Source organism: Bubalus bubalis, chromosome 13, assembly GCF_019923935.1.
Source record: "Bubalus bubalis isolate 160015118507 breed Murrah chromosome 13, NDDB_SH_1, whole genome shotgun sequence".
Classification (NCBI taxonomy): Eukaryota; Metazoa; Chordata; class Mammalia; order Artiodactyla; family Bovidae; genus Bubalus; species Bubalus bubalis.
In genome coordinates, this window is record NC_059169.1 from 67650729 (window position 1) to 67676567 (window position 25839).

The 25839-nt window shown below is 47.4% G+C and overlaps 1 protein-coding gene across 1 annotated transcript in view; it reads right to left on the reverse strand.

Moving 5' to 3' along the window:
- Positions 1 to 1428: 1428 nt before the first annotated feature.
- FOXO1 (forkhead box O1) overlaps positions 1429 to 25839 on the reverse strand; it is an 89929-nt gene continuing 65518 nt past the window's right edge. The window contains exons 2-3 of the mRNA XM_006065775.4: positions 5131 to 6487; positions 1429 to 4659 (exon numbers count right to left, since the gene is read on the reverse strand). Coding sequence (XP_006065837.2) covers positions 5153 to 6487 — 1335 coding nt within the window. The 3' untranslated portion in view covers positions 1429 to 4659; positions 5131 to 5152. The remainder of the gene's footprint in view (positions 4660 to 5130; positions 6488 to 25839) is intronic.

Genomic DNA, 25839 nt, shown 5'->3' on the forward strand with positions numbered 1-25839 from the left:
GTATGGCAGGTTCACAGGTCAAGAAACAATCGGTCGGTCTCTGGTCACAGCAGGCGCCGAGATACTGTCCGAGGAAGGAAGTCTCTTCCTCCATGTTAACCGTCCAGCTCCAACCACGCATCTGTCCCTTCCTGCTGTGTTGCTTCCTCCTATCAACGGACGTGACAACGTGGGAACCAGCCTTAATAAATGACACTTAGATGTGTGATTTGGGGTACGTGCATGGCGGGTTTTGAAAGGAGCCTGCTGGTGTGTTCCGGCAGTGCAGTCAAGGCGTTTTCCTGCATTTGGACTAGATGGTTGTGTTGTGCTGGCTGCTCAGCTGTGTCCGGACTCTTTGCGATCCCATGGACTGTAGCTGGCCAGGCTCCTCTGTCCGTGGAATTCTCCAGGCAAGAATACTGGAGTGGGTTGCCGTTCCCTTCTCCATTGGATGAAATGAGTGGTTTTCACAATGATGTGTGTACGAGCCCCAGGTCTGAGAGCAGATGGGGTTATCTGTTTTGCACTCTGGGCTTCTGACTATCGTTATTTTAAAGCAAGGGTTCCAAAGCTGGGAGGAAGGAAGAAGGAAAAAAAAACCTGAAAGCTGGACTGATCTTCCAGTGTCCACATGGGTAAACACTAGAATGACCTCAAGCAGCAGCATGGAAAGCCGGGACTTAATTCTGGTTTTAAGATGCATTTTAACCATTATTAACCTAATCCTGGATGGCTCAGCAGTAAAGAATCCTCCTGCAATGCAGGAGCTGAAGGAGACACGACTGGCTCAATCCCTGGGTCGGGAAGATCCCCTGGAGGAGAGCATGGCAAATCCCATGGACAGAGGAACCTGGTAAGCTACAATCCATAGGGTCACAAAGAGTCACATGACTGAACTGACACACGCACACACACAATCCAATCCTAGTTTATTCCTCGAGCATCTTCTAAAGAGAAGCAAACATAGAAACCTCCCATCTGCAGCCTCTGAATGGAAGAACTGCCCCCCGCCGCCCCCCTTCATGTGGCCCTGGGAAGCCACTGTTCCCACCACCACCCATCCCCGCTCAGCGACTTCCTAGCCAGGGCCCTCCCCCCGTGACCTTCAGGTATTTTTACCTTCAGCTCTGCCTACTCCAGCACAAGCTCTCCTGCAACCTAGTCATTTCTGTGCTGCTGCTGTGTCAGGCACGGACAGATGAAGCACTCCGGGGTGGTTTGTTATCACGGACCCAACTTGCTCTCCAACCCTCGGGGACTACAGTTTGCTTCCAGAGGGAGTGTTTCCACATCAACCCCCCTCACCAAAGAAATACCAGATTTGAATTAAGCATGGCACTGTGGCTGCCAAGGTTTTAACTCATGTGATAGCTAAACGAGAAGGGGGGGGATAAAAAAGAACCTAATAAAGAGCTTACTTTGCACAACTAAAAAAGAACGACAACAAACCATTTAAACATGATTTATGTACATTTATGGCTTTATACAATAATAGCAAAGATTGTTCTTGTGTCTGTAAGTACATCAGCATCATCAGGCACTTTTCATTGTATTGGAGCGGGAACGTAGGATCTGCACGGGTACTAAACTCGACTGGCCAAGGGTGGGGGGGTCTGTCTGCGTCCGGATGGGATGAACATGGCAGGCCGCCAGGCTGTCACCCCTCTCAGGGAGGAGGCCAAGAGTAATGCTAGGCTGTTCTGTCTACATAAACCACACTGCGTCTTTTACTGAATGATTACTCGGTAATCATTCAGCTGGGGAGAGGGGTAGGGGTGGGGAGATTGGTAACACTTATCCAGCAGCTGAATTAAGTCCAAATCATATACTTTGGGGGAACTGTTTCCATTTTAAGTGTCTTTCTCCTCCTTCTTGGGACTTGATTTACTGCTCACTGGGATTTTAATTTAGACTTTGTCAGTTTTTCAAAGCAGACCTTTCCAAGTAACACATCGATCACCTAAATATACTCCATACGTCTATATTACGGAAACAATACTTTATATTTAAAATATCTGAATAGCTCTATAATACAATATGCTTTTAATAACAGTACAAACCAGAGGAAATAAATCAAACAAGGCTGCATAGGTGATATCATTTGCACATTTCACAAAGCAATCATGTACAATAACTGATATACTCATTACTCCAGAAAGTCAGTATTCGTACAGAAAAAGAATTACCAGAGGTCACATAATGTTTGTTTTCAAAACCGACAAGGTGCCTTTCACTGAACTTCACTGTACCCTGGAGAGCTACCCAGGATTCCTGTTAGAATTTCAACACACACACACACACAAAATTTGAAGGGAAAAAAAAAAAGATATTTACACAGACTCAAGAGGAAGCAACATCTTTTTAAAAGTCACTCTATGAAGTAGTAAGATTTGAACAGTGATTTTTTTTTTTGTAGCTAGTTGCCTCATCAGTGAACGATGGGCCTGATGAGGCTCGATGTGTGCTGGCCTGGGGGGCGGGAAGTTGTGGTCACAGAGGGGAACATGAGAACTGTGGCCCCAATGAGTCCGAGCGCAGGTGCAGGGGGCACCGGTCAGAGGAACCAGGGTTTCTGAAACCAGACTTATTTTGGAGTGGCCAACAATGAAGATGGCTAGAGGGGTGGCTGTTTAATGAATTTTCAAAAGTGCAGAAGTCACTGTGTAAAGCAAACAATACAGCCTGCCTCCTGGAGGAAATCCATCCAGAAAACTTGTGTTCTTGTTAAACTTGGAGAAAAAACCAAGCCAGGAGAGACGCAATTCTTGGGCAAGACAAAGCCAGCGTGATGTGGGCTAGGTCCACAGAAGTCAGAGCTTCCTCAAGAAGGCCAGAGGAACACTTTTGCGCACCTGTTCCTTTCACTGTGCTGACTCTGGGCATTCCGCACGACTTGAAAACACTGATGGACTAAATGGGATGCAAAGCCAGTTAACTTGGGTCTAATCAGTTACAGGTAACTGGAAAATATTACAACATAATGACCAGAATTATAGTTTGGGTTGCGCTAAAGGGGAAAGAAACTCTCCAATTCTTAATGCAATGGCTTTCTAAATAGATTCAAAGGTATAACTTACTGCTGGCTTGTCAGTTTTCAAATTTAGTGCCCGAATTTTTAAGCAAGTGCTAGTCTCTTTGGTAGCCATCTGCAATCATAAACACCAAGCACTTTAAAAATCACTCAAGTCCCATTTAAAAATTCCCCCGTTCAACCTCACTTTCCACAGTGCACCAAGTAAAGGGGGTGAAGAGTGAGTATGGACATAATTCTCCAGAAGTACAAAGCCAACTTCCGCCTAGACCAGGAAGAGCACAGTGTTACGAGGGAAAACTTTTGCTGAAGTTCAACTCAAAAAGGTTAAGTTGATCAAAACCCCAGCTTGAGAAAGGAGCACTGTTTTGGAGGTGGGTCTCCCCTTCTGATCTCCAAATACTACACAGCCTCCCCCCAGGAGTACTTGAAACAAAGCGCATACAGGCACTGATCAGAAGATTCAATGCCGGGCAGGGATGCCTAGTTCACAAGGACAGCAGAAGCAGATGGGATTTCTGTAAAACACATACACAAAAACAAATCAAGTTCTCAACGTGAAACACAAAATGTCCGTAACTATACATCACTCTCGTGCCAAGGTAGGGCCAGAAATGTTGGGTGTGCAAGTACTAAGTACAAGGATTTTAAGATTAGTCAGAAAACGTCACCAAGGAGCATCCCCAAGTATACAAACCAGTGAAGCATGTATAAAATTAGTACTAGTCCAGTTAGAAATACAAAAGGAAAATCACGAATGCTGCTTCAAATGTCTGGGATTCCACAAATTTACAAGCAGACTATGTAACAAAGGTAGACTCGAGTTTTAAGAAAACATTACAGTTCAGTATCTATTCCAAAAATGATCTCAAGTCCCAACAGTAACATCAAAAATCATTTATATGGAAATTAGAACCATTTAAAGTGTTTGTACAAATTTGCAAATAACAAAATAAACAAACGAAGAAGAAAAAAAAATAGAAAAGACCTGTACAAGGCTGGAGTTTAATCTTCTTTTTTCCCCCAAAACAGTTTTGATAAGTCCGTTAATTCAGCAGATGGACAACAGGCTACTGGTTCTCCTGTGAATTATGCAGTGCCGTGAACAGATGCAGAGCTGTCCAGTGGAGCTGTAGGACGGAGAGCTTGGTTCTCTGTGATTCATCAGTTCAGCAGAACACAGGTAGTACAAAACCAAAGTTTAACTTACCAAGGACATGAGACCATCACAGTACTACAAAAAGAGTATAAACTTTCCTTGGACCAAAATGAATATTAAAAAAAAAAAAAAAGCACACAGATACAATTCTGTAGCTACGGCTTATGTACAAAAGTTGAAAGCACACCAGGATCCAAAAGTCTTTTCTGCAATTATATGGTGTAGTGAGTTTGGCACTTCATTGTAATGAAATTTCCAATGGCACAGTCCTTATCTACAGCAGCACATAACCTGCAAACACTGGGCAAACATCCTGTACAGGAAAAGTGTCTTCGCTGCCAAGTCTGACGAAAGGAAAAAAGAAATGCGTTTTGTGTGTGTTTTTTTTTTTTAAATCAAGAAAACGAAAAGGTAGGGTGAAGGACATCTTTGGACTGCTTCTCTCAGTTCCTGCTGTCAGACAATCTGAAGTACTTTTAAGTGTAGCCTAGGAAAAAACACACACACACATACAAGCATTGAAAACAACCAAATGAAAATCAATTCAACTTAACATATTAGGATGACAGACATACTTGGGGGGGGGGGGGGGGTTGGGCTTTCTCAAACAGCTCTGAAATCATTCAATGGGAGAAAATTCCACTTTAAAAAGCCCTTCAGCATTTGATTTGTATCAAATGTATTCATTTATTGAAGAGTTACTAAGAAGATGCAGCCTTCTGTCAAAAGAAACTCTAAAGCCATTAGAGGAAGTTTCCTTATGTTTCAGCTCAGAGGAGAATTTATAAGCTGCAAAAAGGGCAAAGAATGAATGATAAAAGATGCCTCTCTACAAGGGGGCAGCCGACTGACATAAAAATAAAAAAGTCCCGACCCTGGAAGATACAAGGCAAGTTACCGGGCTCCTCTCTTTTGAGTCCTGTTTTCAGAAGGTCTTTTGCTATCGGGGTGCTCTTACCTGCTTGCTCGCTTGCTCACTCTCAGCCTGACACCCAGCTGTGTGTTGTCGTCTTGACACTGTGCGGGAAGCTTTGGTTGGGCAAAACGTTGTCAAAGTTAAAATCCAACGTGTCTCCGTCCATGAGGTCGTTCCGAATGATGGACTCCATGTCACAGTCCAAGCGCTCGATAAACACGCCGTCCAAGTCACTGGGGAGCTTCTCCTGGTGGAGAACGCCCATCCGGCCGTAGCCGTTGCAGCTGCTCACAGGGGAGTAGCCCCCCAGGGCGCTCATCTGCATGGGGTGGGCCAGAGGCACTTGTAAAGCTGTCTTCACCGGGGCCAGGCGGTTCATACCCGAGGTGTGGGGCATGGTGTTTACCGAGTGGGGCAAGGCACGCCCGTTGACTGCGGATGTCGACTGAGCGTGTCCGGGGTGGGTGTGGGAGCTGGGGGTCATCATTTTGTTGTGAGAGGCCTGGCCGCCGTAGGCCGGCATGACCGAGTTGGGGCCCATCAACACGTTCTGGCCGAGCACTCGGCTGTTGGCTTGAGCCACCCCCGGATCGACTGGCGTCATGATGTCGTTGTGCGGAGGAGAGTCGGACGTCAGCAGCTCCTTCAGGAGTCCCGGCGCACAGTACTGGCTCATGCCTCCGTAACTCGATTTGTTGTCCTGCAGCGTCTGCATGGGCATCTGGGGCAGGGGGCTCATGCTGGACTGGCCGTATGTGTATTTTTGGTAGTTGGGACTGGGTGAATTCAGACTGGTGTTTGGCGGCGCAAAGGAGTAGCAGGGTGTCTGCTGCATCATGGTGCCCGGTGAAGACTGGGTGGACACAGTTAATGATGTTGGTGACGAGAGAAGGTTGAGATTATCCAAAAGGTTCTCCATGTTCTCAGGGTTACTGATCTCGGACAGACTGGGCAGAGTAGAAGCCATCTTTGCGGCGGACGGCGGGTACACCATTGAGTGCACGTCCCCGTCTCCCAGGTCGTCCTGCTCCGTCATGATGGGAGAGAGCCTCCCGCTGATGGTACTAGCGTTCGAGCTGGTTCGAGGGCGAAAGGTACTCCAGTTGTCGAAGTCGTCATTGCTGTGAGAGCCGGGGCTTGCGGGCCACTTGGAAAACTGCGATCCAGGGCTGTCCCCGGCACCCTCCTGGCCCGACTGCAGGGATGCTTTTTTCTTGGCAGCTCGGCCTCGGCTCTTAGCAAATTTACTGTTGTTGTCCATGGATGCGGCTCTTCTCCTGGGGGATTTCCCACTCTTGCCTCCCTCTGGATTGAGCATCCACCAGGAGCTTTTTCCAGTTCCTTCATTCTGCACGCGGATGAACTTGCTGTGCAGGGACAGATTATGACGAATTGAATTCTGTAAAGCAGAACACCATGTCAGAAATACAAATACTGCTCTGGCTGGAAGACCCACTATTACACACAGACACGTCTCACATGGAAGACAAGTCATGCTTTCAGAGTTTATGGCACAGATCTGCACCATCACTACAAGACAGCTCCCAAGAGTAAAGCAGTATTGTATCTTAAAAACAGTGTCTGTGTTTTAATTTAACAAGGGGGAAAAACTCAACAGGCATTATTATAAACACTTTTTTTTACATAGCTCTATTTTCCATGGAAATTACAGGACCTGGTTTTTAAACCACTTAGATTTGCGATGCAAATACTACTCCATTAACAGAGTGCTAACAAAACCCCTATCCGTCCATTCATCCCCTAGAACTACTGCAAGTTCTCTGCGGATGGTACATGCGCCACTTAACAAGAAGTGAGAAGTTTTGTATTATGGGGTCCACGTGATCACCAACAAGAGAGAAAGCAAGCAGATTATATCCTCAGTCAAGACTCAAAAGCCTGAAAACTAGCTAAGACCTAGGTTCATTTATGTTCTTAAAGTCCATTAGGCAGATATAGGTGAATAGAAGGAAAACGAGGTGGTGCTTGTGGTTTTAATTTTAGAAACTTGAAATAGCAAGGAAAAAAAGACTTAAATTCAAGTGCTGTTCACGACCCTCTCTTCCCAGCTTCTATTCGAGCCAAAAGGCTGCCCTGCGAGGGAAGGAGTGGTGCAAAGGGCAGAGAGCGGGTGGCTCTGATCCGCTGAGTATGGCTACATGACTAAGTCGTGACATATACACCCCCCAGGATGGTCAGGACAGAAAAACCAACTTTGAGCCCCTGGGTAGCTCTGCTACTCACTGGCTACAAACCTTGGGAAGCTGCCTGGCCCCCACGTGCTTTATAGCCCCCTTTGCGGCTGGTTCCACGGGTCCAACGAGACAAGGTTATGTCAGGAGCTCAGCCAGTGTCCACCATGGTAAATGGTTGGTGGGGAAGAAGGTATCAGATCCCACCTTGGCAGGAGGGCACAAGGCACCACCCTTTCTGAGCCCATTTCCCCTCCTCCTAGTCACTGGGGTGTGGGTAGAAGCTTAGTGGTATTACAAACACAAACCCGCAACTCCAAACACACTGCGACAGGAGCCAAAGACAGTGCAGGCCCCAGCGGAAGCGGTGGGGCCGGGCTGTAAGGGAGGAAGCCCGAGTTCGCACTGTCCTGTCCTGGGTAAAGCGTGAGACTGCCGGCACCAGGACAGCCTGCTGTGGACAAGGAAGAGGGGCTCCTGGGAAGCAGGGCGCAGCCCGGCTGGCTCGGCCCCAGCACAGGACAGGCATGCAGCAGCCTCTCTCTCTGTGCACTCAGCGCTCTCTGTCATCAGGGCCCGGAGCAAGTTCCGGGCGTCCTGGACTCCCGGAGCAGGACTGAGCGCGTGGCCCCCCACACCTCTCTGGCTTCCTCTGCCAAATGGATGCCCAGCTCCGCTGAGCGAGCCCCCGGGACCCCTGCGGCCCCTTCTCCCCGACCACGAAGCGGCTCTGGCTGGATCTGTGGTCACCCAGAGATGCAGCCACAGCGCCCACATCCTCATCGCCGTGGGACTCAGATGCTTGAGTGCCAATTACTGTGGCAGAACAGAGCCTCTGCACGTGGAGCCGGCCGGGGCTCCATGCAAACCACGAGCTCGCCCTCTCTCTCACTTAAAGGAGATAAAATACAAACAAAGAGAAAGAAAAAGAAAAGAAAAATCTCCCTTTCTAAAAGGAGACGCAGAAGTCAGAATGGGTCCAGACAGTCAAGGCTGAGAAATCTACATTTCAAAATGCCCTCTGACCCTCTGTCCTACATTCCACGCGAGGATTGCAACACAGCAGCCCTGGGACAGCCCTTCGGCCAGGCCCAGGCGAGCAGGGTCGGTCACGGCCCTGGAAGGGGGCTTCCAGGCTGGATGCTGGGCAGGCATGTACGTGGGTGGTGGGGTGGGGCGGGGCTTCTTCTGTTCCCAAGACTCTGTTCTCTTTCTTCCCGCCTATAGACCTCACCCCAAATCCAGACTGGAGCCCCTGAAAGAGGCCAGGAGCTGCATCTCCCGAATATCCTATTCCATCCCCGTCAGATTCTCCAAACCCTACGGGGAAGGTTTCACTGACACAGACACAGACACACACAGTGCTTCTCTGCTGGCCCCCAACCTCTATACACACACACACACACACACACACACACACACACACACACACACGGCCCCCCAACCTCTACATTCCTCCTCAAAGAAACAGGCCTGCTCCTGGGGCAGACCTGGAACTGAGTCTGTACAGGCTGGAAGTCTGGGCATTTGCACAGTATTCCATCATGACTATCTTGTTCTTTAAACACAATAGAAACACAGATAAGCTACGATGGAATCTCTGGAGGAAAGGAAGCTTGACTCCTGTCCCTGTCACATTTGGTTAATGATGAAGGGGGAAGATCTTCCTAGATAGTGGCTTCCTGGCTGTCTGTACAGCCTGGGGGGCAGGGGCTGGTGGTGGGGGACACAGCTCTACGATACATATAATTAGGTCAGATCATTTGTAACTGCAACTGGGGGACACTTCCATTAAAGATGGAATCTTTAAAAAGTTCAGGAAGGAAAAAAAAAAAGGCCAGGAAGTATTCACTAACTGGGCAAGACACACACTGGCTTACTACTCAGATGTACCAAAAATGGGGAGGGGCGCGCGGGGGTGCACACGGGGTGTAAGCAACCCCTTACTTACCAAGACATTATGCTACATATTTTCCTAAGAGGACACTTCAGGTCACTCTTTGAGTAACAGAGCTGTCTCGTAACTTTACCAACAATTAAAAAAATTTTTTCCCCAAACAGGAAAAGGTTTGCTGTGCAGGGCTGGTTACATAAATTCCTGTTTTTCACACAGCCAGCAGGACACTAAAGAAGCTATGATAATCCAATAGGAGGAATTGGAGTGGGCGATGTTGAGTAGGTAAAGTTTGAAAAAATACATGTCGCTAGTCATGATGTTGGGCTTCCTGGTGGCTCAGACAGTAAAGAATCTGCCTGCAATGCAGGAGACCAGGGTTCGATCCCTAGGTCAGGAAGACAGAGGGCGAAAGAGGAAGAGATGATTGGATGGCATCACCGACTCAATGGACATGAGTGTGAGCACGCTCCAGGAGATAGTGAAGGACAGAGCGGGCTGGCGTGCCGCGGTCCATGGGGTTGCAAAGAGTCGGACACGACTGAGCGACTGAACAACATCAATTCATGATGTGACGTCTGCAAATCTCAGCCGGATGCGGTGGACACGGCCGAGGTGGGGCAAGCGTGGTTCCTGTGACCTGGGCAGAGCGCCACACACAGCCAACAGGGCTCTGAGCTTCAACTGGGAACAAGTATCACATCAGGAGAAAGGCAGGGTGTGAAGACAGAAGCACTCGCACACTGCAAAACGCTCACCCAGATCCCGAATGTTCGCCCGAGACCACCAGAGAGGAGGAGCCCTCAGCAACTCCCCCCCACTAGCTGTCGTCTCCGCCGCATGTGCCCCTCGGCTGCCTGCCCTCCGACCCTCCCTCACCATCCGTGTGCCTGGCCACCCTGAGCGCCGAGGCAAGTCTATGGGGGCAGCGGCACCCTGGACCCGCTGCACCCCAGCCAGGGTGCCCCGGCTTGCTCAACCTGCTCTCGTGGCTGTTTCTAGCTCACGGGTTCATTCCGTGCCCTCTGCAGACCAGATTCCATACCTCTTGAAGAGTAAGGGTTTTTTGTTTTTTTTTTTAATCTTATCTCAAAGCTCATAGAAGACGCCTTACATACAAGACACACGCAATGAACGGCTGTTGACCAACGTCCCAAAAATATCACAGGGAAGGTGTCATGCCATCCACCTCTTTTCTCTGTCCATTCATGCACCGCTTCATGCCAAGTAACTTTCATTAACACTGTGGCTGATTTATGCTGGGCACAGTGAGGGACGTCAGAAGGAGCTACTCACAGAGTCTGCCTTCTGAGTGTTCTATGATCTACCTGGGGAAGGAACCAGTCCACCTAAATGGCCACTCAGGACAGGAAATGTACAAAAGACTGTCCAGGAGCCTTGATGTTTTCCTGCCAAAGGTCAGCACTCCCACCCCACCCCGCCACTTCTGTCTCAGCCCAACTGTCTCTGTCTTCTGAAAGCATTTCCCGAGAACCCATCCCATTCTGCAGCTAACACAGGGCCTGGTTTGCTCACCACAAGCACAACTCTGCTCTGCCTGGCTTCCTACAACCCTGTGAGTTCCAGGAGCTTGGAGACCTGGGCTGTCTTCTTGGGCACCGTACCTTCACAGCTCTACCACCAAAGCATCTATTGGATAGATGAACAGATCTTACATTTACAGGCTGTTTTCAAGATTAAATGAGATAACAGATGCCCTTAGCTCAACCAATATCAGCCGCTGTTTTGATTAGGATAATGGCTGTGTTTCAGCAACTCATGCATATTACAAACATCGGTCTCATTCTCATTATTCCTTTATAACTAGATTATTATAATAGTTAAATTATTCCTTTATAATGAGAATGAGACCATCCCCTCTCAGCCACCACTCTTCACCCCAATTTCTGCTGGGCATTCTAAGACTACTCTGGTCTTTGTGTTCAACCAAAAACAAACCCAGCAACTTAAAGCTGAATACATCCTGCTCAGGACCCCCTGGGCCTTCATATTTTACACCTGGATTTTACTTCAGCACTTACAAACTGCTTTCAATACATCATGTCTCATTCTAGCCTTGGAAGAGTCCTGTAAGGCAGATTATCATTGGCCCCATTTTGAAAATGGGAGCACTGAGGCTCAAAAAAGGAACCTCCTGCAAAATGTCTCTGCGTGCAACACCACTGCCAGCTGGAAAAACCCTGTTTTGGCTTCACCATCATTAAGAAGAATCACAGGAACATATTTACTTAAGACTGAGGTTACCTGTGTGCATCCTTGAGGGAGCGGAAATAATTCTGTTTACAAATACTAGTTTAGAAAGCTCGTTTTCTGCCTCAACGGGTAATAAATTTACAAAATATGATTTGTTTTTAATCCTAACTGGTTACTCTTCGTGGCAGGAAACCAGAGCAGCTTAAGTGTGAATTTCAGACGTGAGTGTTGCCTCGGGGAAAGCGTGTGCAAAGAGGCTGTGGGAACCCACAAGGAGAATGGAAAGGCCCTCAGAGGCCCCGCAGCCCAGAACCGCCCATTGCCCCGCGGGAGGGTGGGTGTGAGCAACAGCCGGCCAGCCAGACAAAGAGAACTTCAAACCCAGACGCTGGGACACATGACTAAATGGACTTGTTGTTCCAGAAATTCTAGAAATTCTTTCAAAAATGCGAGACAAACTAGATCTTTCCCAGAGCGTTTTATCGAATTCCTGTGAACTCTGTCCGTTGTGCGATGGCTTCACAGGCTCCGGCGTGGACGTGGCTCCTCCTCCTGTTTCCTCGCTTTTTACACATCCCTTCCTGCACTTCCAAGAGCGAAAACAAACCAAGGAGAAAGTGGGAGTAATCTCTGTTCAGCAGAGCTCCCGTCAGAGATGTGAATAAAACAACAACTCTGTAAAGCAATGCATGGTGCTTGCAAACAGAAGGAAATGTGACCTTTTTGCCCATCCTTTTTTACAGGTGATGGTGAAAGACTTATGTTACCAATCGAAGCATGTACGTTCAATTTTGGAAAGTGCTGTAATGGTAGATCTGCTGTGGAGGGCTTGATCTACTACACGTGTTCATGTTAGGCTCCGGCACCCAGCTCTTCTTCTGGAAAGCTGGTTTCACCTCCCCGAAACCTGTCCTTCTTGCCTGCAATCAGTGGCCCCCAGTCTGTCCTAGGATTCATGCTTCCCCGGGAACCTTTTTGGACAGAGGCCTCACAGCCTCATTAAACTTGTGAGCCGGAAAGTCCTGGGAAGGTCACCTGTCCTCACACCCTGATTTTGTATTAGGGAAAATAGAGTTCAGAAAGATTAAAATGCAGATGGAAAGCTCATTTACAAAAGGCAGGAACCACATGGTGCAGAAGCCCTAGACGAACTGTAAAATCAGAGTCAAGGGCATGCAATGGCCCTCCCCCAGACCAAACCAATCTCAGCTGCACATTCTCCAATGGCTATAGGTGCACATTTAGCTCCAAAAGCAGCTTTATCTCTGACTCAAATCATTTCAAAGGAAGGAAAATATGACATTACATCAGCTTCTACTAAAAAAAAAAAAAGCATATGGCAGACTATGCTCTCATGTGAAACAGGACCAAAAAGGCAAATGTAACATCTCACAAGTTTCAGGTTTTCGAGGGGCAGTGGGGAGGCGGAGTCCAAGGTCGGACCGTGGGCTCCAGGTCTCCCCACGTCCTGACACCCGTGACACAGCAGCGCTGTGACACAGGATCGCTGGGGATGGAACTGCATCCTCTCCACAGAGAGCACTCAAAGAATCACCTGGCACAAAGTGGGGAAATGAAGGTTGGCTATTTTGTGATAGGAAGTAAAGGGATGTGTAAACAGGAATTTTTTGGCCATCATGAATGGTTACAACTTGATTAAAAACCATTCATCACAGACTTCCTGTTCAACAAGGCAGCCAGCCTTCCTGAGGCTGTTTCCATGTCCTTGCAACCGAGCTGCGACCCTTCTTTGACAGATAAATTGTTCTCGCCCCTTAAGAGGACTTTAAAGGTAGAGATCTGGATCGTTTAACTAGTGTGCTCGGTCAGCTTTGGGGTGATCCCAGTCAGAACCTGTCGTCCACGAGGTTGTTCAAGGAGAGAGGTGTGCACGCCGCTGGCCGATGAACAGCTTGTATTCGGGATGGCAAACAGGAGAGGGGAACTTGCTTCCTCGTCTCTTCCCACACTAGCCAAGAGGAAGCCTTGCAACAGAGAACCAGGCGATGCTCCACAACTGGCCTGATCCTTAATAAGCTCGTATTCACCAGAAGCCTCAGTGTTTCAGGGCAAAGCTTCAGCCACTAATGTCAGATACTGAGGACTGAAGGAAAAATCTTCAGGATGGAACAGAAATTTTACTTGATGATATTAAAACTATGCCAAGCTTTGGCTCCTCCGAAGGTCGTAATTGAAAAGAAGAACCGTGTTTCCCCGTGCTGTGCCCCAGAGGGAAACTGTGTGTCAGAAAGCTGTATTTCATGGAAGAAAGGGCACAGCCCTTGATTTTCAGGATGTGAAGACCCAATGCCATGCCATGTCCTGTGTTCTACACACAAGCAGAAACTACGAACTCCAAGAGGCAAAGCCCCAACATCCCGGGTGAGCTCGGAGCCTCAGAGGCAGGCACCTCCCTCTGTTCCAGATGCCAAGGTATGCACCTGCACCCCCTGGTCCAGGCACAGTCTCCACAAGAGCGGCTGACGTGGAGCCCTGCTTAAGCAAAGCCTGGGAAACAGAAACCACCTCCACAGTCACACGCTTGGGCCAGAGGTTGCCATGGGAGCCAACAAGGCCAACTCTCAGGTGAATGTCATCAACCCTGGCTAACAAGGTCCCGGGGGTGGATATACAGAGACTAAATTTCATTTAGCTAAAACTCTCTTAAATACCTCAAAAAGGGGGGTGGGGGGGGGGGGAGAGGATGTGTCGGCTACTAAGGATTTCAAAGTAGAGCTGGTTTCTCCTGGGATTAATTTAGTTCCAGTGCAGCAAGCAGGCAGCCCCGGCCCTTTAACCCACTCACTGCTTCCCCAGGGAGGCACAGGGGCTGGAGGGCACTGCCAAGTCCATGGCGGGGAACCACTACTCCCCACTTTGCCTGTCGGCTGACCTGAAGGGACCCCTTCCTTTCTGAAAGGTCTTTTTAGTTAACTGCCCAGAATAGGGTTTTTTTTTTTTTTTTTTGCTGCTCTTGCCTAATGACTGCTTCAAACACATAAGGCCCTACCAGAACAGAATATTAAGAGGAAACTCATTTGTTGAAGCGGTTTTTCCATTTGCCTAATGAAAGTCTTTGTCTATTTTATAGGCCATACCATTTTTCGAATCTGCAATGGCTTTATAAACACGCTGCTTTACAAATGCAATTAACTACCTTACATATTTGGCTACCAGAATGAGCCAAAACAAAATCAACACCAAAAAACAAAGAATACGTTAGGATTTACTTTCTTCTGGCGAGGAATTTAAATCGGGCATACAGTGAAACATCATACAGCATGAGTTTGATCCATCTTAAATTCTTCTAAAGAGAACTAAGTGAATCTCAAAGTATTTCGTCTAAGTTAGTGATGAGCCCATTAAACCTGTTCATGTTAAGTAAATGTTTATCCAAGGTGTACACCTAAACTGCTTACAAGAACCAACAAAAAGCTTTACGAATGTAAAGGCGGTATGTTGAAACTTGAGACAGATTAGAATCTGCAGGATAATATCCCATCGATAGGATGTACTGTCTTCAATTGCCTTTTACCCTAAATATGTTAATATGTTCACTGTCTACAAAATGCTAGAAAAGATGAATCCACTGAATGCATAATCTACTTACGAAGAGCTGGTACGCATAGTAAACAGAATTACAAAGTACAAAATCTAGGTTTATATGGATTTTTTTTTCTATTTTGGAACTCAAATATGATAAATTTAGACTGCAAAATGAACAGCAAGTTGCAATAAAATATGCCACTCTGAATCACACATTATTTGCAATGGAGCTATACAGAACCTTGAAACCAGCTTTCAGGCCATCATTCTGGCTAAGGCATAAAGCAACAATGATTTCTTAAGTACACAATGTTGTGGGGCCACCCCAAAAAAATTCTTCAGAGCTTGTCCCAACTCAAATAGTTACAAATATTCACTGACTGACCCAATACGAGCAAAAACACTGGGCCCATTTACTTTAAGATAAAGCAAAATTCCACCCACCACGGGAGACTGGGCTAGCCAGAGCAGTCCCCACGCCCTGCAGACGGCAGGGATCCACCTCGGTGAACAGATCACAGCCCTACTCCCCACACCTTCCTTCCTTCCAAACAACAAAGGCTTCGTCAGCACCAGCAGGACCCATGCCAGTTCAGAGACCCCAAGCTGCTGCTGCTGCTAGGTCACGTCAGTAGTATCCGACTCTGTGCGACCCCATAGACAGCAGCCCACCAGGCTCCCCAATCCCTGGGATTCTCCAGGCAAGAATACGGGAGTGGGCTGCCATTTCCTTCTCCAATGCATGCATGCATGCTAAGTTGCTTCAGTTGTCTCCGACTCTGTGCGATCCTATGGACAGCAGCCCACCAGGCTCCTCCATCCACAGGATTCTCTAGGCACCAATACCGGAGTGGGCTACCATTTCCTTCTCCAAGAGACCCCCAGAGAACCCCCCAAAACACATCAGAAATGCAGCTTTCCGTTAAGTTACCTAAGTGCGTACATATACGGGTCCCTCGGGGCCTTTCATAATGTGTCCACCCCCAAAGCCACACCTTCTCACCGGCACAGCTTGTCCATGCATGAGGCCCGCGCCCAACCTGAGCAGCATCTGTCCAAGGTGCTCCCGCCGCAACACGGTGCCGCTCGTCTGTCACCTATGCTGTGAACAGCATTTTCACCTCGGAAAACTGTGCATCAACTGAACAGAGAAGGAGCCCGAGAAGCGGTCCCCTCACTTCTGCACAGTCACTGACACTCCACCAGAAGTAACACATTTATTAAGGGATGCCCACAAGGACCCACGGCCTAAGTCAGGCCTCAGGTCAAGATTAAGGCCAGCTCTCGGAGAACGTGCTTCACCAAGACCTTCCTGGGCTCAGGGGGCTGGAAGGCTCCAAATTGAGTCTGCCCTGGAACCTGATTTAGATGACCTGGGGACATCCTACTAGGACTTCTGTGGATTCCGTTATTTTTGAGCATAGCCTGAGTTCGGCTGGTCCATATTCCAGAGAGAAGAGAGAAAGAAAGTCAAGCAGGACAAAGTGAAGTGAAAAGTGAAAGTCGCTCGGTCATGTCTGACTCTTTGCGACCCCAAGGACTCTCCATGGGGTCCCAAAGAGTTGAACACCACTGAGCAACTGAACTGAACTGGACTATACAGTCCATGGAATTCTCCAGGCCAGAATACTGGAGTGGGTAGCCTTTCCCTTCTCCAGGGGATCTCAACCCAGGGATCAAAGCCAGGTCTCCCGCATCGCAGGCGGATTCTTTACCAGCTGAACCACAAGGGAAACCCAAGTAAAACAAAAAGGATCCCCAGCTGAGTGATTGCAAACCTTGCCCATCTGGAAAGCTCTCCTTGTATTAAACCTTTTACTCTCACACTGCAGTTTGAACTCATAACCTCTTTAGAAACATGAATGACAAAGTCAAGAATTAAAAGCATAAGACTATGTTTACAAACCTCCAAAGACAAAACCTCACAGCTACTTTTGAATATCATTTTTAGGAGGTGTTGATCTCTTCAACTGCCCTGGCTACACATATCCATTGTTTTGGGAGAGAATTTTGTACAGTTAAGCTCTAAAATACTAGAGGGAAATGGACAAAGGAAGAATGAATAAATGATAATATGAACTCACTTTCTTAAGGTGAGTCAAACCAGTGGAGAAAGAGAACTTCTCGCCCGAGCCTAAAGTCTGTGGTGGTACACCTTAAACTCCTCTTTGGAACTTTAGTGCTCCCTGTTTTCAATTTTATCACTTTGGATTTTGCCCAGAACGGAGCTGTGAATAGCAACCACTGTGGCTGGCATCTCGCACAGGGCACAGCCGTTCTGTATCTCTTCTGAACCACTGCTACAAGTCACCACAGAATGTCAGTGCATTCGGGGTGCCTTCTCTCCACTTGGTCAAAACTATGCATTTGCCAAAATGCTTCAGTATTAGGATCTTCGCAGAAGAGTAAAGGTTTATACTCATGCCCAAGTTAGGCCATTTCTTCTGCATATGAATCTGAGCCAGGTAGGTGACGCCCTTTACTTTACCATCATATAACCCAAAGAAGCATGGTGAAAAGGTAGTGATAGCACATTGGGAAAACACAATATTTATTATTAAAAATGTGCAAGATGCTAAAAATTTAAATTTCTAGAAATCTTTGATCATCTAAAACAAAAGCAAGATTTTCTAGATGTTGTTGGGCCCATTATTAGACACTTAAACTATGAGCAGTGAGATAAGTCTAATTTCAACTCCTCTCACTTTGTTCTAAACAACAGGTAGTGGGAGGGAGGAGGGAGGAGGGTTCAGGATGGGGAGCACGGGTATACCTGTGGCGGATTCATTTCAATGTTTGGCAGAACTAATACAATATTGTAAAGTTTAAAAATAAAATAAAATAAACAACAGGTAGTGTCTTTGATATTAGTTTATTTCCTTTCTTTTTTTTTAATTACTTGGAAAACTAATTGAGGCAAATTCTGACAACCTAGTTAAGACTGTTAGAGAGATTAGAATTTTAAGCAGGTGAACTAAGTTTGAAACACTCACTCTTCACTGCACCTCTAACCCCAAAGGTAAGAAGTTTTATATTTTAACCATTTTTAGAGTCCATGAGGAGAAGGCAATGGCACCCCACTCCAGTACTCTTGCCTCGAAAATCTCATGGACGGAGGAGCCTGGAAGGCTGCAGTCCATGGGGTCGCTGAGGGTCGGACACGACTGAGTGACTTCACTTTCACCTTTCACCTTCATGCACTGGAGAAGGAAATGGCAACCCACTCCAGTGTTCTTGCCTAGAGAATCCCAGGGACGGGGGAGCCTTGTGGGCTGCTGTCTATGGGGTCGCACAGAGTCGGACACGACTGAAGCGACTTAGCAGCAGCAGCAGCAGCAGAGTCCATGATACATTTCTATCAAACAGTTAATGAAGATAGGCGCCAATACATTGGGCACCTTATTTTGGTCCTCGAAGTAGCCATAAATTGAGCAGGAGTAGCATGAAATTTTAGAACAAAATATTTTCTTTACAAGAGTCTTCAAGGTTGGGTTATCTGTATTTTTATTTAATTACATAGACACCCGACTGTTTCAAAAGGATCACAAGGTCAGTCAGGGCTGGAGCAGGACGTGTCCAGTCAGCTCTGCCCCAGTGGATACCAGGGCAGTTTTGCTCTTGGAGGGATGGAGGGGGCCAGGGTACCATGGATATCACAGGACCCAAATCAGTCATTTTTACTGGGAATACAAATGGAAGATAAACTCTTACCTTCATTTTTATCATTTAAAACTCCATCCAAAATTTATCAAGAAATCAAGCAAAGCTTAGTTGAAGTGGGTCTACTGCAAACTATTTAAATCCAGACCACCTCAGAAATTAACATATCCATTTCCGTATCAGTAACATAAATCAGGGTCTTCTACAATGTCATTTCCATTCAACAAGTATTTATTGGGCCTCTACTGTATACTAGGTACATGGAAAAGCAAAGCAACACATGCCTCCCAGGCTGACAAACAATAGGAGGCACACGCTCAAAACAAGGAAGGAAAGACCCTGACCTGGAAGTGGGGCATGAAGAAAGCCGAGAGTCAGACCTCTGGATGAAGGAAAAGGGGTTCTCGATGTGAGTGCAGAAGCAAATAGAAGGTGATGGGCATACTATATAACAGCCTCCCAGGTGGCTCAGTGGTAAAGAATCTGCCTGCCAATGCAGGAGACAGGAGTTCAACCCCTGGTTTGGGAAGATCCCCTGGACAAGGAAATGGCAACCCACTCTGTATTCTTGCCTGGAGAATCCCATGGACAGAGGCGCCTGGCGGGCTGCAGCCCGTGGGGTCGCAAGAGTTGGACATGACTGAGCAACTAAACCAGCACCACACACTATAGAACGAGTTCTAAAACCCGAGAAACCTGGATTCAAATCCCAACCTGAACACTCCTGGGCAAGTGACTTACAACCTAACAGAAGTTTCATCTTACTGGATCACAGTACTAAAATGCTCAGTGTGTAGACAAGTTTGTGAAAAGCACTAAAAACGTGTCTGGAAGAGGAAGAAGGGGTAAATGCGGCCATATTTGAGTTCAGACACCAAAAGAGGGGGAAACAAGATGGGAGGGAACTTTTATTAATAAAAACGAGCTAGGAGCTTGTGTTTCATCCCACATGCAATGCTCAGGACAGCAAGTGAAAAATCAGAATAAAGTTGTGACATGAAACCTAGAGGAACGAGCCAACCTGTCTTCCCATGAAACAGCAGAAGAGGAGACTGTGTCCCACCTCAAAAAGCAGATATTAATACTTTTGATTATCCAAAAACTTAAGAATGTGAGGGTGTCTGTATTTTTATGTGCACATAAATGCTTGCTGATTAGCAAAAGTATCTTGGGAAGGTGCTGCCTTTGTATGGGTCTTTCTCACCTGGAAAACTGTCCTTGGTTCAGATCACCCCAACCTCACCACAACCGGAGGTGGCTGCAGCTTGTGTGGAAAGGCTAAGCATCATCATCTCGAGGACTCCATGCGTCTCTCTCTAAAGCTGCTGCTGGGCCTTTTTTTTCTCATGATTCTAACGCTGCTTGGTGGTTCTAAGACTTGTGGCATGATCTCAGATATATGACTGATTTTTTTTTCATAGTCAGAGAAGGGCAGGATACTGGAGCTGGGACCATTTGTTTTGAAAACAAATTCTAAAAGTCGTTAAGTCTGCTGTGTTTTCATATTTTTATCCATCGTTCACAACATTTGGCATATGAACGGCGTTCTTACTCTTTGAGAGGTTTATTTTTGTTTCTTGAGGTCATTGTCTAGGCTCAACCATAACATCTTTCAGGGTGTTTTGAAAGGCTAAAGGGAAATTAAAGGAAATAATGCCCTACAATGTAACCATGGACTGTTCAACATAAACAGGGATAAAGTTGCTACAGATCACTCAGCTATTCAGTACCCTGGTGGGTGCATGTGAGATCCAGGGCCAAGACCAACCCGTGGCTGGACGGCAGTGGTGTGAGGATAAACAGATGGCGTTTTCCCCCCAAACACACTCCCTCCACCACACATCACACATCACCTCCATTACCGTGGAGCATACACCGCCCCCTCCAACCCACACACACACGAAAAAGGTCTAAATCTTGGCAACTTAATGTTCAATGGTGAACTATCCAGTCAGAATTTGACTATACAAGCACATGATTCTGGATAAAAACCCTACCCTCAGCAGAGTCCAGCCTTTCTTCTTCCACAGCCCAGGGGCCCTGGCCTCCGTCTGCTTCCTTGGCTTTCTGCCGCTGAGGAACACTTGCTGAGAAACACCACACCTTTCGTTATTAATGTCCCTTCTATTTCATGGCACTTTCTCCCAACCGTGGCTCCTCGTGGGATCATTTTATTCTCCCCACGAAAACAAACAGAACCCAACTAAGCACTTCCACCGATTCAGAGTTTCTATCTTTTGGATTTTAAAATACTTTATGTGAACTTTCCATCTACATTCAACTCCTGGAACAGCTTAGCTGAGGCGAGGATGAAAGCAGGAAGAAAGAAACTAAGACAGAAAGAAAGAGACCCAGAGAAAGCAGGGAAGGAGGGAAGGGGGGGCGGGGAGAAGGTGGGGGGGGAGAGAGACAGAGGAAGGAAGGAAGGAAAGAACATCAAGTATACTGCCCAAGGATCAGGTCTCAGAAGGTGGACTTGCTTCCTTAGTTTGAGATTTCGGTGCAAAATATTAAATCATTCCTGCCTGGCTGGAACAATGTCTCTCAAAACAGAAGAGTTCTGCTAAGAAGCTCTGCTTCTCCCAAAGCAGAGGGCTGACTGATAGGTGAGAGGGACGCGGAATCTGCCACTCGCACCTCCACCATGCCCCCCACACCCGCCCCCGCCACAAACGAGCAATCCCCAGAGAGCAACAGAAAGCGGCCAAGGCGAATACTGGATATCAAGGATGAGCTGGGGGAGGGATGCTGACACACACGGCCTCCCTCGGGGAACGGGCCTGGCCCAACACCTGCCAAAAGGCAGCGGCATGCTGCTCTGGGTCCAGGTTTCTGCAGCCCGTCCTTGCCCAACAGAACAGCTGTCACCCAGGCTACCGTTCACGAATCTTTACCTAACAACCCTGACACGTGGGCCTGGGGCGCTGATCCTGGTTGCGTTCTGGTTCACGTCCTGCTCCACACAGCTCCAGCTGAACTGATGACAGTGACAAGGCGACAGACAGAACTCCCCACGGCCAGCCTCTACCCCACCCCCACCCCCAGGGGAGATGCTCTATTCCTCCAGCTCTCCAAAGGTGAGGTGTCCCTCTCCCCACAGAGGTTGCCTGGAGCCCTTCCAGAGTAAACACTGGACAGAGCAGCACGTTCTGGCCGAGCAGAGAGTCTCCAACGTCCGAGTCAAAGCAAGGGCTCCTCAACTTACAGTGGACTCCCAACTGTAGGGTTTTTAGAGCCTTTAATATGCTAACTTCATGTTCATACACGAAAGCAACACAAAGCAAAAGGCAACAGCCTTCATTAACGCAGACCTTTTGTTTGTTTTGTGGGTGTGATCACGTGCACCCACCACGTCTCTGACACTTCCTGACAGACCATGCTGTGAAACCAATGTTTAACGGCAGGCACACACTTTGGGAAACACTGGTCGACTGGCAAGACGGTGGTCAAGGGAGTGAAGGTCTGGCTCTATCTCTGTATAGACGACTCTGGACAAATTTCATCTCCTGTGTCTCTCCGCTTTGTCCTAACTCCAGAGAGGAGCTGAGCCGGGTACAGCGTCTTCAGGAAGCACACAGAGAGTACAGTGCACTTGTGAGGTCTCAGGATCATGCCCAGGGTGGAAGGGCAGGCCACCCAAAAGCTGCTGAGCTGCCTCCCAAAGAGCACAGCTGTTCCAGGTGCCCCGGGAAGCCCGGGTGCTCGCTGAAGCCTCCCTCTCTGAAGGATGCAGGAGACACAGACTCCCCTGAGCAGGCCAGGAGACTCAAGACTGCGGGTCCCGCGCAGACTCTCGCCCACGACCTCACAACGAGCCAACATCTTCAATAATACACAAGGCAGACTTACGAAGGGGCCAGAATGAGCCCACTCTAATTTCAATTCCAAATCCCTCCCACCCCTCCTGAATGCTTCTGTGGGAGGAAGGAAGGCAAACACCAGGTACAGGAGGAGGAAGAAGGGGAGGAGGTGACAGGAGGAGAGCGTGATAGGCCGATTGCTCAGAAGACAGGGGAATGGAAAAAATGATTTGATTCCTAAGAAGTCTCCTAGGTCAGGAAAACATACCCCAGACCTGGCCGTGACACCATACTGGGTAAGAACCATGATGTGAGCAGGGAGCCAGTTTCCAGGGTCATGGAAACTCCAGAACACAGTCCGGAGGAGAGGAAGCTGCACACCTGCTCGCCTAGTTAGCACAAGGCGTTAGAGAACTACTGCAGAACTAGCCTGGGCAGAAGCAGCAGCCAGGATTGGAGGGCTCATTTACATACATTTGATGATGAATGCCGATGATCACGCCCCTGAGACCTCCAGTGCAATGTACAGCAGCTAGTATCAATGGTGACCTTCATTGCCAGTTACATGGAATCTGTATGGTCAACTATTTCTTCTACAAGACAATCTCAACGAACATAATGATGTCTCTCAGTGGTGAAGGCAATGGGGATCTTTACTTTCTAGTTGTACGTTGTCTTTTTGCTGTTGTTAAAAGAAAGAGCACATGTAACTTTCAAAATCAGAATAAAGCTACTTCCTCTGGGGGGTAAGACCAAAAAAACTCTGCCTGTTCCTCTTTCATTTGTTCATTCAAAAAAACTGATTTCATATCAAGTGTCAAGACCTGTATCATACCACACACACACACAAATATTTTCATAGTCAAATAAAATGAAGTTCACAAACTATATCCTAGGATTTTTATTTTTTCAGGAAACAATAGTTCTTTCCTTAAGCAGGAAGTAGAAAAAAAACAAGTTCTATAACAAAACCAGTCAAATATGGTGGCTGGGCCAAAGAACCTGAGCCTGCTGCCATACAAACCAGATTCTAACAAGCCAGTCCTAGCACTGAGTGAACACGTGACCTTGGATGAGTCACTTCAGCTCTCCATGCTTCTTTAATCGCCTCATCTGCAAAATGGGGACAGCAGCTGCCACTTCAAAAGACTTTTCATAAGAATTAAAATGAGATAATCACACAAAGCACTTAACATAACACAAAATGTCAAGCAAACGTCGAGCCGCTGAACGGAGGCAAGGCAAACCTCAAGTCACCACCCTGCACAAACTCAAAGAAAACCGAGTACTGGTGCGTTTTTTTAGGCAAAACACATCCCTGGGCACTGGGTCTTAATGTTGATCCAACCATTATTAGCAGCAGCAACAAAAGACGCTGTCACTTTAAGGCGAAAGTCATCCAGGGTATGATCAAGCAAAGTAAGTTCAGCCAGAAGCTCAAAGACACTTCAGGCTGCCAAACTACTCCTTAGCCCTTGTCCACACACAGACACGATGGCTCAGATGGTCAAGAATCTGCCTGTAATGCAGGAGACCTAGGTTCGATCTCTGAATTGGGAAATTCCCCTGGAGAAGGGCGTGGCAACCCACTCCAGTATTCTTGCCTGGAGAATTCCACGGACAGAAGAGCCTGGCGGGCTACAGTCCACGGGGTTGCAGAGAGTGACTAACACTTTCACTTTTACACACAGAGACACCAGGGTAATGTAGTTAGCAAGACATGGGCACCAACATTCTGAAACCCAGCAGGAGAGGGTGCTGAAAGAAATATGAAAATAAAATCAAATCAAGTGCTTGGGCATGTCCTCAGAGAATACAGAAAGGCATTTGGGCTTTTCCAGAGTATAAGAGGTGTCTGGAGTGGACAGAGCATCACGGAACATCTCTGCTATGTTTTGTGACCCCCTTTCTTCATCGTGGATAAATCCTGAGGAGAAACTGCTTGGAGGCATTTTAAAAAAAATAGTGAACAAAAATAGAGTCCAACATCCCTCACACTTGTTGCTGAAACACATTCCTTCACCTTGGAAAGACAGTCAAGAAAACTTGTGGAGAGCTGTCCTCATACAATTGTACAAATTGTGTTTAAATTGGGAAGCCAGCTGCTCCTTGATCAGTCATCCTTTTTATCATCAACAGAACTTTAATTAGCCCCCATCTGCTTCCTGTTTTATACCACAAATTTTAACTTTCACCTGTCTGGAGCCAAACTGCAGTTAACTACACCCATAGTAAATAAAAACACTGAACTTTTCATACAACACGCAATTAATTTTCATTAAGTTGATACTGGGCTATTCAAAATAGTGCCTGATTCAAGTCAACTATTTTCCCATAAATGACAAAGTTCTATACTAAAAATTCAACAGAAACTCTCTCCCACCCACATCTTCTTGCATTTTTTCCATTAAGAAGGTTTTCAAGCTGTCTGGCTTCAATTTCCTGATTTTACTGTTAAGTACGGGGCCATGTCAGGTCATGCTATAACAATGGCTCAGTCTCAAACACACAGTGCTGACTTAAAAAAAGCTGCAGAACGATACCTACATTGACAACATTTATAGAAATGTAAAAGGGGGGAGGGGTGACTATATAGGACTTATGGGCCCTCATACATAAGCACAGCCAGGGGACAGGCTTCTCTAAGAAGGCCAAGAGCCCACCTCTGAGGCAGCAGCCGCCTCTGGGGGGACAGGAAGGCACGGAATAAGGTAGGTGGCATCTGTTAAAACCACGCGGTGGCGTGAGCAATGCTGCTGTTTAGTCGCTCGGTTGTGTCCAGCTCTCTTGCAGCCCCATGAGCTGCAGCCTGCCAGGCTTCTTTGCCCATGGGATTTCCCGGGCAGGAACACTGGCCACACTAGCCTCTGTGTACTTCTAGATGCTGGGACTATTTCATACAGTTGTAAGCCAAAGCCAGAGGGAGGGAGCTGCAGTCAATAAACGAAGGTGAGCCAGTGCCCTATGCCTTCTGACCCCACTGGAGAGCTAGGATGGCACTGGACACAGCTTGAAAAAGCTCCCCCAGATTCTCATGCCCTCACCCTTTGGAAAGGCCGAGTAACAGTCCACATGCCTAAGGGCAGGCACCCCACTCACTCATCTCGAAACTGCCAGCGCTTACCTACCCAGTCAGGACCCGAGATGTATTATCTGAGTCAATCAATAGACAGCACAAGAGGATTTCTGTGCTGCTATTTCCTAGCCCAATAACCAAGCACATCAAGCCAATTTACCTTTCTTGAAGGAGTCTCAAAAGATGATGAATGGTTACCACTCCAGACTAACGACTGCCGACTTCTAGGAAGCGTGTTGGAAACTGAAGCCCTAAAGCCCGTGGCTCAGAGGTTGGGATTCAGCAAGTTCAGAGTGGGGCCCAGGGCTCTGTATTTTAAAAAGTCCTAGTACTGGGACTTCCCTGGCAGTCCACTGGTTAAGACTTCAC